Raw genomic sequence first — 14,415 nt, 5'->3', positions numbered from 1 at the left:
TTTACAGTATATGTAAACCATTCTAAGGTCACTTATAATCTGTATATCTGTTTGTTCATAATACATATGTAGCAATGTTTGCCTTCATTTGTTCATGTCTTTATATCTAAATTGTGCAAATGCATTGCTTTGTGTGTATATATATATGTAATGTCATCACTGGCTGGGTATACAATTACACATGTCTAGATATTTTTTGTAGATGTAAAAGATATACACATATATATATATATATATATATATATATATATATATATATATATATATATATATGTATATATATGTGTGTGTGTATATATATATATATATATATATGTATATATATGTGTGTGTGTATATATATATATATATATATGTGTGTATGTATATAGATTGGAACAACATCTGCAGTGATGCGGATGCTGTACTGGTTTGTTGTGGAAAAGGGAAAGCTAAACCAAACGGTAAAGTTATCTGTTGACATGTCAATCTTTGTTCCAACTCTTATCTACAGTCACAAGCTGTGGGGAGTGACTATTAGAATGAAATCATATGTACAAGTGGCTGAAATGAGCTTCTTCTGAAGGGCTAGCCCTGACGGACAAGGGAAAAACTTGGTCAACAGGGAGGGGCTTGGTGTAGAGTCACTGCTCTCCCACATTCCAGTTGAGTTGGTTTAAGCATCTGCTCAGAGCAAAGTCAGGAATCAGTGAACAGATTGTATCTCTCGCCTCCAAGTTCCCCAGGAAAAGTTGCCATAGGTGGGCTAATGGCCCCACAGCCCGCTCAGATAAGAAGTAGAAAATTGATGGATGGATGGATGTTCCTAAGTGGACCGCCTTTAGTATGGAGCTGCTGCTCTATCTTGTTCAACTTCTTCTTTAGCTTCTTATCATATTATTAGTAGTGGTATTGTTTAACCTGGTATTATGTGGTGTTTAAAGGAAAAAAAGGAAAACATTAAAAAATACAAAAAAATACAATAAAGTGTAGTTTAAATTATCTGAAATACAATACATATTCATATTCATAGTTTAATCTCCTTTAATGTCAAATGCAGATGTTTTGATATTCTATATAATACGCAATTGTTGATAATGTATAAACTAAAAAGCTAACAGTTAAAATGATGTGTCCTTGCTGCAGAAGGAAATAAAATTGTCTTACCAAAACCTGCACGGGTAATTCATATTCATTGTTCCCAGACCCTATAGAACTTCAGCAGTGCAATAAATTTTGTGCATAATTTGAATTGACAATTTCTGTTCACTTGTGGTTGTGGTGTAGATGACTCTATGAATCAAAGTCAAGACCTAGGAGGGGATAATGCCAGAACCTCTTTCCTGATATGCTTGACTTGCACTGCCTTGAAGTCCTAAACACGAGCTTCTATTTATTGCCGCCTGCTTGTAGATGCTCCAACAGTGTCAGAGGGCAGAGATGTTGGAGTGACTCTGGGCCAGAGAGGAGAGCTGGAGTGTGAGGCCGATGCGGTGCCTGAGGCAGATTTTGAGTGGTATAAAGATGACAGAAGGTAATAGATTTTTACATTTACATTTTTATGTATGGAAATGTACGATGAGGCTGAGAGAAAGACCGAAGGCTTTTGTGGTTTTTAAAAGTGTCGATAATTATTTACCCTGCTGCCAGTCTAAAAGATGTTAACATTTCAAAGAAACTGCAGTCATTTTATAAGAAATTTGGCAATTCATGTGGTTAATTATTTGCTTTTGCTATTCAGAATCTTCAATGGTCTTGATGGCATGGAGATTGTCGAAAGTGGATCGCTGTCAAAGCTCACATTTTTTAATGTGTCGGATGGGGATTATGGAAACTACACCTGTGTCGCCATCAACAAACTTGGAAGCTCAAACACAAGCTTCCTTCTGTATGGTGAGTGTTTTGGAGTTTTTTTTAATGAAAGAAATGGGGATACAACTTTACCACGATAGGCAAAAGCATGCTTTTCTAATAATATATTGTAGAATTACAACTTATATAGAGTAGGTCTGTGTCTAGAATTACGACTCATGAATGTATTGAAAAAACAGGATAGTGTTTTGTGTTTGAAAAAGTATTTCAGGCTTCCATAATTTGAGGATATAGAGTAGTGGTTCCCAACCCTCGCTGCCCTGCCAGATAAACTTTAATACCCGATCTTAAGCACCACCTGTCTTTGTAGATTCTCTGTCCTCCAGGTTATGGTAAGAGGAGGCAGCTGGACTCCTCTGTGGTTTTTGGAGACGTTTCACTTCTCACCCAACAGTCTTCCACAGTTCCAACTGGCTGGTTGGGAGTTAGAGGCAGTCAAACACTTGTGGAAACATTTACACCTCGAGAGCTGTTGAGGTTACATGTGTGTAACTCGCAAGACCATCCTGTGAGTTGCTGGTATCACATGAATACATGTAAGATGAACCATGTTTAAGGAATCAAAAGACAGCCCACGCTCACCTGAAAACATGGTAATGGTTCCACAATCCAGAGTTGTAAATTGTAAGATGATAACACATCCCTGCAATGCATGAATGATAAAAACTAGGTAGATTTTGTAACATGAAGACCCTAACCATGGGCATTCATTTTAACCCTTACTTTTTGTAAAATTTTTAGCCTTTATTGTGGAATTACAAAATTCTACACTGTGGATTAATATCAGTTATTTCATGTTCTGTTATGAGATTGGATTACAAAAGAAGTCCAGTTGCCCTCTCTTTGAGTACCTACGATTTACTCTACATTTACCGCCATTGTCAAATGAGTCACTCTACAAAAACAGTGAAAAGTGCTGACTTTAGCAGACCAAAAATCCTTTAACACGGCCTCAAAAATCAATCGTATACCTTCAATAAACAAAGTCCCTGCAATAATGAAACAAAATGTATAAAGTTATCTATTGGTGTAATTCTAGCAATGCGTTTAAAATTGCAAGTTTAAAGAAATCTTGTAATTTTAAAATACATTTTACATTAAATACCTTCCAAAGTTAAATTAGAATTACATACATTCAAAAGTTTTTTTTGTGCAAATTGTTTTTCATATTATATACACATTAGTTTTTATGTTATTGGTGTTTAATCTGAGAAGGTTTCAGGTTGCAGCTGCAAAAAATATATTTTGTAAACTTTTAATGTTGTTTATTGCACCAGTGACAAAAGGGCACATGAAATCTTGCCGAAATGAATGCAAAATGATTAAAGTGCTATTAAGCTTGACTTGTTGTAGATTAATCAGTTTTAGAGTTTAGTTAGTAAGTTAGTTAATGGCAATAGAAATAAAAAGAAAAAATTCAAATATGTAAGAAATACACTTCAAAAGACTTGCTCAGATTTCACGCTTTTTGTAAAATTAACCAATTAGCCTCTGTCTCATCCATGCATACATTAGGCCTACTCCTGGGGTCTATGTGTTTGCATTGACTGTTTATAGAAACGTACTTATTGTTTTAATATATATCTTGTCATTGAGCTATTTTTCTAGGCAAATTTTTCTCTTCACTACATTAACACTGCAAACTTTAGTGTTCAATTATTATTTATTACACAGGGCTTTGTTTCTATCAAATGAGGCCATTATTAGTATTCAAAGTGAGCTGGCCAGTTTTGAACTGATCTGCGTGCACGAAAGGACATTACCGATGAAATGTTACATGAAGCTTGCTTTCATACAGGGGTAAAGATAGACAGATTGTTCACATTTCAGTTTACATGTTAATGTGGAATGAAAGCCAAGTCATAAAGTTCCTTTGAGTTACAAAAACAGAGTTGGGAACCACTGCTTGAGAGCATGAGCTTTAGATTCTTTCTCTTGTCAGAGATTTAATATCAATTTCAAATAAGATGGCAATATTAACATGAAATATTACCTGAGTCACTTTTACGTTAATGTCAAAATGGATTTTGTCCAATAAACCCTAGAACAGTACTTGGTATAAGTGCAATACTAATTTGCAAGTCATCTTATCTTATTAAATGTAATACTGGTACAAAAGTATTGCTGTAAGAATTGAATTAACTTAATGTGAAGTTAATTGATTTTAAGGTTGGTTCTATTTGACTGTGTGTAAAAGACAGAAATACCAGTGATAAGACAAAAAAGGTCAACTTTGACACATAGCATTTGCAGTTGCCATGGTCATTTATTAAAATCAAACGTCTCAATGACAAAATTAAGTTTTAAACTTCCACCATTTATGAGTGGAAGAGTAACTATGAGTGACTGAAAGAGGCTTTCCTCCTCTGTTATGACTGAATAAAGCCATAAGAAGTATGTTAGTGGACACACCTGTGTATGAATGAGCAACATTTTCTCTGTCTAATTTCACATACAGCCCAGCACTGTTACTGAAATGACCACATTTTACCAAACATGTCACTGAAATTCTGGAAGAATCCCTTTTCTGACAGAGTTGTGGCGAGAATTAAAACGCTGCCGTGTTGCAGCTTGAAGGTTTGCCTTCTGACACCACCTGTAATTTCATGAAAGCTTTTGTTACTTTTGTTAGTTTAAACCATCCAGTCCGAAAGTGTGCACTCAGCAGCCTGCTTCTCATGCTTCTCATAAGTGATGTCACTGATGTGTTGCTGCTCTGTTTCCGACTTGATGCTCTGTTCCATTTGTTTCCCCCGGTGTAGTGGTAATTGAACCCACTAGCTCAACACTATTGCAAGGTTGGTATTCTGCACCGGCATGCATTTTAACTACTATGGATTGAAAGTATTAACTGCATGCTGTAACATGTCAAACATTGTCATTTTCACAAACTGACAGTTTGGCTGCATTGGCACGCTGTATTCGACAAATGAGACAAATCATCCGTTGGCTCTTTCATTCTGTCAAAATTGTAGTGTTTCTCACTTTGAGTTTGCTCTATGAATGAACTTTTTCTGGTGATTGTGTGACAGGTGTCACTCAAACTGCAGTAGAGATATCATGTGAATCTTTGTGCAAATGGTAAATGCAACCTGTTTTTGTTAACCGTGTTTCGTCTTTCTCCTTTGCAAACCTAACTGCCTCTCTGTGTGACGTTGGCTTCATTTTGATTTTTTGCATGCTCTTTTCCCCCCAATGTAAGTATGCATCATCTTTCATTATAATTGTTTGTGCTTGTGTGACTCTTTGTACCTGTAGTTATAGTGTTTCAGTTGTACACTCAAACAACGGTGACAACCAGCATAAAAAGTTGCAGAACTTCGCTTCAGAATGACCTGACTAAAAGATTTAATTAAATCTAATTGTGACTGTAGATTTTAAAGTTCATGTGTGGAACCCCGCAAATGTTTTTAGAACTGTAGCATGCGTAGCTGCAGCAATAGTGCAGAGATAAACGTCTCACCCATCTTGTTAGTCAGCGTGTCCTTGTGACTGCCGGTTGCATCATCTTGTAAGCAAACCCACTTCATTAAGACAGCAGGGCTGTATTAATGGCTTTGATTTTGACTATGAGTGAACATAATTATACTAATAAGCCATATGCAGGATTAGGGATAATCCACTGTGGTACGGTAATTGGAAAGATGCCCCAAAGGAAACTGTAGTGAACTCATGGAAATCCAAGGGAAATGAGTAGTCATTGTGTTGCATACTTCAAAGTACAATGTTAGAAATTGTCCTTGATCTCCATACAATACATTCATTTAGATGGAACTTGCCTCATCTTTGAGAAGAGCATGGTTCAAATGTTCAGAAATGTATTTGCAAAGTTATCGAGTAATTGCTTGTAGAATAATCACAAAATAGTGATGTAGTGTATTTTTAGCATGAATTTGGCTTCAATTTATTTTCGTGATAGGAAAAGAAAATAAGACATATAATGTATCATTTAATAAGATCATGTAGTTTAAATGTGGATAACGCAGACTACTGAGGCTGTATTTCATTCATTTGAAATAAACTACTGAGATAATTTCATAAATTCATCAGTAGAAATTGTAACAAACTAAATGTTCACAAAACATCAATTAAACTAGCATAACATCTACAGAGGAATTCTAATTAAACCGGAAATCTGGAAGTTAAATCTTTTTTTGTTTTTTTGCTTTTTTTTTTACCCAAATTTAAGCACAAATAATGTATATTGCAGAAGAAAAAATGGCTTTCTTTATGTCAAGCATGTTGATCAAAGTTCAGTTTTAAATCGTGTCAAAGCAGGGGTTGAGTTTGTCGCTGTAGGCCACGTCATTTTAATCAAAGAAAGCAGCTAACTGCCACTTCAGGATTCGCAGAATTTACCGTAATTTGTTGTTTTCATTGTGCTGTTGGTTCCACACGAGAACTTTCTCCTGGCTCTGGTTTCCTTTGTCCATACCCTATTATCATTCAAAATTGCACATTCATAATAAGCCAACTCTGCTTGAGAAAACCGGTATTCTCAATGTGATGCTTGTCGTGTTACGTGCTTACTGTTTAAGAAATTGCTGCACTTTGGTAAAAATATTTAATATCAAAGAATGTATTAGATCTCACCAAACTCTCACTGTAAAGATGATCATAATGCTGTTGGTGAGCATTCTTAATACACATAGGTTTCATTCAGCTGGTAAATTCAACATGGGTTGAATTTGGCAGCTTTCTTCCATATTTTGCAAATACTTCAGCATTGATTTGATGATGCACATTAGTATTGTGTAATATTGAGAGTAGTTTGATAACTCCATAGCTTCTGTCCCAACGTTGATGTGCTACAAATATAATGTCTCTAACGATGGACATGCATGACCTGAGCTCTGTGGGACAGAAGCCATCAGTGCGATGGGGCCTTACATGTTATTTCAGTCTTGTTGCTATCTTACTTTGCTGTGAAAAGATAATCACGTAAAATGTAATTACTCTAAATAGTGTAATACTCTTATCAGCAGTCTGGCAGTTCTTTTGTTTTACCATCACATAGGAAGAATCTGTCATGAGTGGCGAAACTTACCCGTTTCTTTTCCCTGTCAGGACCGAGAGCAGTTCAAGATGGCAGCGGCGGTGCGATGGGAGCGCACTCTCACACCTTTCTCCTCTTCATAGTGCTCGTGCCCTTCCTGCTCCGGTTTTGAAGCGGATTTGATTTGAACGCAAGTGTTTTGTGTGCAATTGTTTGTATGTGTGCGGGTGTGTAATTTTTTTTTTCTCAACTGGAAACATAAACTGATGCACAGTGAGTGCATGAATTATCCTGCAAAGCATTGATGTTGACCCACTGAAAAGATACATACTGAAATAAGATTCTGTTGTTTCTGTCCTTTTAGATTTCAAAATATTTTCAAAGGTAAAACGAAAAAAAAACCAACAATTTTATTTTCGAGTTTTTTCTTATTCCGAATCATCTCTCATTACATCTTGAATTGAATAATATTCTTGAAACATGGTTTTCTGATTCGAATGGACTTGTCTTTATCTTAACCATGCTGCATATTCATCTCAACTCCAGGAAAAGACAAATTTACAGCAAGTGTGTGAGGTGAATGTTAAATACCTCAAAGTCAAACTGAGACAGTGAGGCAGGAAGAATTTAGAATTTAGATTGCCCCATGACTTAAAGCCTGGTATTATCATATTTTAATGTATAATAATTCTCATGCAGTCTGATTGTTGAAAGCTGTTGAAAACTGTTTTTGACCGTATTTTTCTTCTCAGCGTCATAGTAATATATTTGGAGTTGTGTTATGCTAATCTTTCTCACTTTTAATTTTTCAACGATATTTGGTTTTAAATATGTCTGAGGAGGGAAAATATGAAGTTGTAATTATTTACAAATATCCTAGTTTACCGTCTTTGTTGTCTTTTGGTTTTATTTTTCTCTGCTACCACCAGATGTACACACACACACACACACACACACCAAAAACAAAAAAAGGCATCGAGAATAATTATGTTAGATTTAAGTATATACAGTTAGTGGGAGAGGTTGAAACAAACTTATGAAAATGTATTAATGCTGTTGTTACTTTTGACATCATGACATTTATGCATAGCACAGTTTAGAAGAAAATAAATGAACCCGTTCATGTTCCAAAACGGCATTTAAGGGTTCGAGATCCATCAGTTTGGGCCTGTTAACAGAAAATAAACATGTTTGCATGTACTAAGACAAAAATAACCCAAAGACTTTAGTAGTTTATTCACCATGTGTTTTCTTTCTCTTTAGATTGTAACGTTTTCTCACAAACAAGAGAAAAACATGGTAGGGGGGAAAAGGAAAAAATAGATACTCCTCAACCAAATGTATCATTGGATTGTGAGATGTCCACCAGAACTTGACATTTCCAGATTTTATAAAGAGAAAAAAGCATTAGAACCCCCAGAGTACAGTATGTAAACCTGTAACTATAACTGAGATTGATTAGAGGTCTGAACAGAAAGGCCAAAACTGTTGTTTGTTTTTCATTTGATATATTGCTTGAACTATCACAAAAACAAAGGACACACAAGAAAAAAGAGAAAATTGTATCTCTGACCAGAGCAGGCAGAGGGCCAGCGGTGTTATTTGAAGCAGCAAAGAAGTGACAGAAACCTTTACCTTATTTTGTTGTGAGAGTGAGGATTTTATGCAAGAATCAGTAACCCCTCGCAATACGACAGCGATAATTAAACCTGGTGATTTATCTTCATCTGCTAGCCGGCACTCGGCCAACACTCCGGCAGGAAGAAGTGCTGAGTGACACCAACAGAAAAGCTACATTGAGCTTATTTAACACATTCAGTTACTGTGAGAGTTGTTCCCTTTTTGCAGTTGTAGGAATTCATGATGATGTCAAAAGGAAAAAAAAGTAATTTCTTTAATTTGTGAAGCAGTTTCTCATTTTATGATCCGATGGAGTAGATTTTCACATTTTTCTGATTACATTTGTCCCCATCAATCCAGATTCAAAATAATTCCTAGTTTTGATTTCACAATGATTTAAAAAGAAAAGATGAATATAAAATATATATATCCTTACTTTGGACGTTCACGGTTAAGATAGTCATTCTACAGTCTTAGTAGGAAACTTCATCACATAAGTCATTCACTGATGCAGGGCCATCAGTCACGTACACAGGTTATAACAGAAGTACCCTTTATTTGTAAAATTGTAGCCTATCCATTGGGGGATTTAAGAACCCATCTATGGGTGCACATAAAAACTGAAGAATTGAAACTCTTTTTTTTTTTTCTTTTCTAGTACACAAGGTACTGTGTATTGTCTCGAAAATTCCTATTTGGAATTGAGTTCCGATTCACAACCCTAGTGAGAGGAAAACCACACAAGGACAGAGGGAAAACCCAATCTGTCCATGAAAAGGCCCCAGCTTGAGGTTCAAACCAGGGACTTTCAGGCTTTAAGGCGACAGTGCTAACCAGTGTGCCACAGGGTGTTTTCACATGTGATTCGCTTAACAGTAAACCCAAAAAGAATAAAAGAGCAAGGAAGAACCCGCACTGTTCATATCCTGCTTTAACTCTCCAAACGTGACCCCCTGATCTTTTCAGTTGGCTTGCCTCGGCTCTGGTGAGGTCCTAGTTCATCTTCCACACGCACCTCCATTTATATTTTGAGCTCAGCCCCTTTGTGGCTTTGATAACAAGTTTTGTGCTCCTTGATGTGACAAAAAAGAGCCAATATCCAAATAAAAGAGGCATGAAACAGATAGGGCCATTATTGAAATTGATCAGGGTAATCATCAGCTGAATCTGACAGGCTAATCGTGGTTACTTTCCACTCATGAGGCAGAGAGAGGGAGAGACTGCGGTGTATTATTCATACAGTGATGTTTGGAAATGACATGGTAATTATTCCATCCTGGCTTGAAGGATGGCACCACTGGTCTCACATCTATCCCACACAGTCATTTCACCACAGCATTTAAGATGAAGTGAATTTAGATCACCTCCCAGGGAGGTCTGAACTTGGGATCCCTTCAGAAGGGTTCACATCAAGCGGTTTTTGTCAAGATGCACAAGCAATCACAACCTCATCTCTTTGACTTCACTTTAAAGGTTAAATCAAAGTGTTACCTGTGAAAACACATTTCGTAATGCTTAGCTGAAGATATCAACAAACATACACACACCTTACTTCTTATCTTTCAGTCACACTGACACACACAAATTGTAGGTAAGAGTTTCTTGTGTACAGTATCTCTGCCTACATTTCTTTTGTAGATAATAGGGCACATGTTGTAAAAACTGGCTCATTTATTTCATAATTACTACCTCCGAGTAACTGCTCAACAGTTTGTTCAGTTTTATGGTGCGGCGATTACCACCTTAATGTAATATTTAGAGCTCTGTGTGCATTTGTGTGAGCTGTAACAACTGTAAATGAGGACCCACACGGCAGTTTTTTCAGTATTGTTTCTTCAGGAGAATCAAACTACTCTACAGGTTTCCAAATTAACTGCACAGACAGCCAAAAGTTTGAAGATTTGTCCTTGATTGTAATTGTAGTTGTCGATTGTTACTACTCATGATCATTCGTGTCATATCAAATGCAATACAACATAAATTCTTGAGGCAAGCACACTAAATTCTGAAGACAATACTGTTTGAGTGCTAATCTTTGGCGCGCAGGCAGATCTGTACAAACCAGCAGCAGCTGCTGTCAAAATACAACACCTTTTTTTTTTTTTTTTTTTTGATACTTAATCTTAAGTAATTAGGGGGTTGTGTAATTTCTTAATGATCCACCTAATAATAGTCTTAACATATGGTCATTATTGCAGCACTCCAGAACCCTGCTAATTGTCAACATCAAACATCAAACTGTAACAAATACCAGACAGGCAGAGAGGAGTCTGATCTGTGATCTGCGCATGACGTATTCTGTCATTGCAGTGGCGATTGAAAACACTCGGTGCCTGTCACATCACTGCAGGAAATCCTTCTAGATCACATTCGCTAAAGTGTTGGCCTTGGTCTGAGCTGTGTACAGAAGACAGAGATTTTTATTTGCTTGCTCTCGAACTCCTGCTGTTCTCGACATGTAAAAAGAACTGTGTGTGGATAAACTTTTACAGGCTGCCTTTCTAGAGGTTTCATTTGTTTTCGGGGGTTTTTTTCGGGCCTGAGATCTTTTTGTATGACGGAGGACCGGTGCTCTCAAAGCATTGCGGTTAGCGGAAGCCTCAATGTCACGCTTGCAGGGTTGTAAAGTAGTGAAAAAAAAAAAACACGACGTTCTTTTTACGTTTTGTAAGAAAGTATTACGTTTTGTGTTGCACAACACCGTTCCCTTGCTCTGACTTAGAAAAATTCTAATAAGCTCTTTGGTGGTCCTCATATTGTCCTGTTAACATGACTCATCCTCCATTGTGAAAGAGGATGTAAATCATCCTAAGTGACATGTGGAAAGTTCTTGCTAAATGCAGTATGTTTGTGAATATGAAACAATGGTTGCTTCAATGGTTTAAATCGGAAAATTTTAATTGATAGGATTTATGTATGTGTTATTTGCAGCTGTTGCAAACAAACATGGTCAATATATGTCGATTTTCAAGGGGGGGAAATAATTTGAAATAAATAATCGGTTCTTGTGGAAAAATAAGTATGCAGTCAAACTTGAGTTTCTTTCTGCGTGGCATTTAAAATGCCGGGCTCTGCATCGACTTGTTAGAACAAATTCAAATTCTTTCAACTCCCACCAAGCTTGACTTTTAAAAAAGGATATGCAAGTCCTATTCAAACAAAACTTAGAACGATAAACTCTAGCAAACTGGTGAGAGGATCCTGGAATAATACTAATAAAGCATTGCTGATCCTCCACCAAAGTTTGACACTCAAAGCGCTCTGAAAAGGCATACAAAACTGTCTCTGTTTCTGTCTGACTCCAGCCAGCCAGTTCTGAATCACAGCCCATGAAGGCTTCTATTTTGGCAGTAGCATTGTATATTTATGTCTATATGACCAATTCCATCGTCTGTTTGAGGCCTGCACAAGGATTGCAGAACTCCTTCTTCCTCTCAGCCCAAGCAAACATAGATCTAGTTGGGCTAAGGTGAGGAAAGTCAAAGATGATGATATTTCTTTTATTTGTCTCCATACGTTTCAAGCAAGAAAGCAGCCTTTAAAGAAAATGATACACCATTTAAGAAAACTGAGTTTGTATTGCACCTACCAGATAGTGCTGTTAATTTTAGGTGTTTTGTGACATTTGTGCGATTTACGAATGGAGTCTGGAAGAGATCATTTTTGGATGTGAACCTTTGTCTCAGCTGCCGGGGGATTTATTAGCAGAGGCATGACATATACTCACAATCTGTTGGGGTGTTTTTTGGGGGAATGTTCACATAACCAAAACTCTGCCCTTTGCTTGGCTACGTTCACAGGACTCTTCTTAAGATTGGCTTGCTCCTAATGTGAAGGGGACACCGTGCTATTTGGCTAACTGCATTGTAAAGGATTGTTGGTTTATATGTATTTTCTTGATGAAAAGTGTGTGCTTATATTTAAGACTGATAATAATAAAATGTTGTACCTTAAGATTGTGTGTTTTGAATGTATTTGTGGTGTTTTAATAAATGTCAGAGGGGGTAATCAGTCACAACATCCACAGGAAGATGTACCATGAGGTGGCACCCATCCAAAAACAACATAAACCTATTGATTTTACTGCTCCTCGGAAGTTCTGACCTTGGATCGAGCTCACTGTGGTCTGTCCAGTAGATTACCAACAACCGCTAACTGCTGTTCTCTAAATGACACCAATGTGTCCTCCAGCCCTAACAAACTGTATTTTTAAGGGTTCCGGTACATCAATTATGCACAACTACACCAGGAGGTATGCCATAACACTAAATCTGTTTCTCTTCCTCCTCCATGAATTCTAATTGCACACAATGCTATAACACCATACTAGAGCGATTTCTTTTTGGGACATTTCTATAACTATAAGGTGTCACTGGCAGAGATGCTTCTGACCCCGAGCAATGTTTTTCAATGCCACTGTGTGATAGATAATGTAGGATCAGATCCATTATGTGTACAAAGATTCATGTTTTGTGGTTTTTATTGCTGTTTTTAAGCAGCGACAGTCAAAGGGCTTAGCAGTAGATATGACGGCACTCTAAAGCTCTTCAGCCTCAACAGATATTTAATTCATGCAAACATCTGCTCTCTGCAGCTCAGGGTTGCTTGTTACACCAGAGAATGAAGAATGATGCCGTTAAAAAGATAAAAGTCTTGTCTTTGTCTTAAAGGGACACTATGTAATTTCTTCCCCCATCTAGTGGTGCAATTTTATTTTGCAAAGTTGAATGAATTTGCTCTCTAGCGCCTCACGTTTTCAAATGTGCGCTGCAACTTCTTGAACTACGGCAAGCGGAATGTGTCAAGATTCAAGAAGCTATAGCTTCAGACTCAAGGTCCATACAAACAAAAAGAAATCAAGACACACAGTACAAAGGATTACATAACACACATACAACAACACTATGAATACAGATGACAGATAACATGTCAGATAACATAACATCTCCTTTGGTGTGCAAGCAATGCAATTAGTCATATTCCGGGAGTTACCGGAAGTGACGTCGACGCAGCATTAGCATTAGCCTGCGTTAGCAATAGGAGCATTAGCAGCGGTAAATAAACTCCCGGTAAACTTACAAACTTTCTAATGCCTCGTTTTGTGAGTTAAGAGCCTATGTGTACTACGGCAGAAGTTTGGTAACAATCAATGCATTATTAGTGGGATCATTTACGAGATAAAATCTATTTAGCATTTTTTTTTTAAACTTTATTAGTAAATCAACAAAATAACAGTTTACAAATGTGAGCATAACGCCAAAAAGAAGATATCCAGGGGGAGCATAGGAATAATAATAAAAAGAAGAAGATGATGCACTTACAAAAAGAAAGCTAATGAACACAAAGACATATGTGCCAAGGAATAAAATCTATTTAGCATTAGCGGCTGTAATAAGCCATTTGGCGGAAATGACGTCACAATGACGTCATTTCTGCTTGTAGGCCTGGTGGGGAAATTGCGATTCGAAGTGCTTTATGTCCCTCTCGGCACTTCGTCATTTTTCATAGACCGGAAGGACATGGCAGCCTCCATAGAGCTTACCTGCTCTATGTAGATACAGACAAGTTATTCTTCACTCAGGAGGATAAGTGAGATTTTTGACAGAGATCATTTTACACCAATGAGGACTAACTTATGAATGAATATGTTGATTTGAGCTAATAAATGACTTAATTTATTACATAGTGTCCCTTTAAGTCAGACTATCACCCGTACAGTGAACGCTAACAGAAATGCACAAAACTGTTTAAAGCGTTCTGAGCCTTTATTGTTTTATGTTTTTGTTTTTTTCCATCTCTCTTTTTCTTTAAAATAGTCAAACTATCCTAATTATCAGCTCGTAGTTTGGGATGTCAAGGCAAGACGGATCAGGTTCATTTCTCGACCCTCACCTAAACCTAGAATATTTTCTACACCTTTATTTATCCAGGAGATGATGCCTCTGGAG

The 14,415-nt window shown here is 37.0% G+C and overlaps 1 protein-coding gene across 4 annotated transcripts in view; it reads left to right on the top strand.

Annotated features, from left to right (window-relative positions):
- Positions 1–12,421, top strand: part of ntm (neurotrimin) — a 442,255-nt gene extending 429,834 nt beyond the window's left edge. For 2 of the 4 annotated variants that reach the window (XM_075486519.1, XM_075486518.1), the window contains 4 exons: positions 1,393–1,513; positions 1,721–1,872; positions 4,614–4,649; positions 6,919–12,421. In XM_075486519.1, coding sequence (XP_075342634.1) covers positions 1,393–1,513; positions 1,721–1,872; positions 4,614–4,649; positions 6,919–7,019 — 410 coding nt within the window. In that variant the 3' untranslated portion in view covers positions 7,020–12,421. The remainder of the gene's footprint in view (positions 1–1,392; positions 1,514–1,720; positions 1,873–4,613; positions 4,650–6,918) is intronic. The other 2 variants (XM_075486520.1, XM_075486521.1) reach the window with 2 other exon arrangements.
- The last annotated feature ends 1,994 nt before the right edge of the window (positions 12,422–14,415 follow it).

This window comes from Odontesthes bonariensis, chromosome 16 (genome assembly GCF_027942865.1).
Source record: "Odontesthes bonariensis isolate fOdoBon6 chromosome 16, fOdoBon6.hap1, whole genome shotgun sequence".
NCBI lineage: Eukaryota > Metazoa > Chordata > Actinopteri > Atheriniformes > Atherinopsidae > Odontesthes > Odontesthes bonariensis.
The sequence above is the reverse complement of the archived record's forward strand: the minus strand, read 5'-3'. Positions and strand labels throughout refer to the sequence as shown.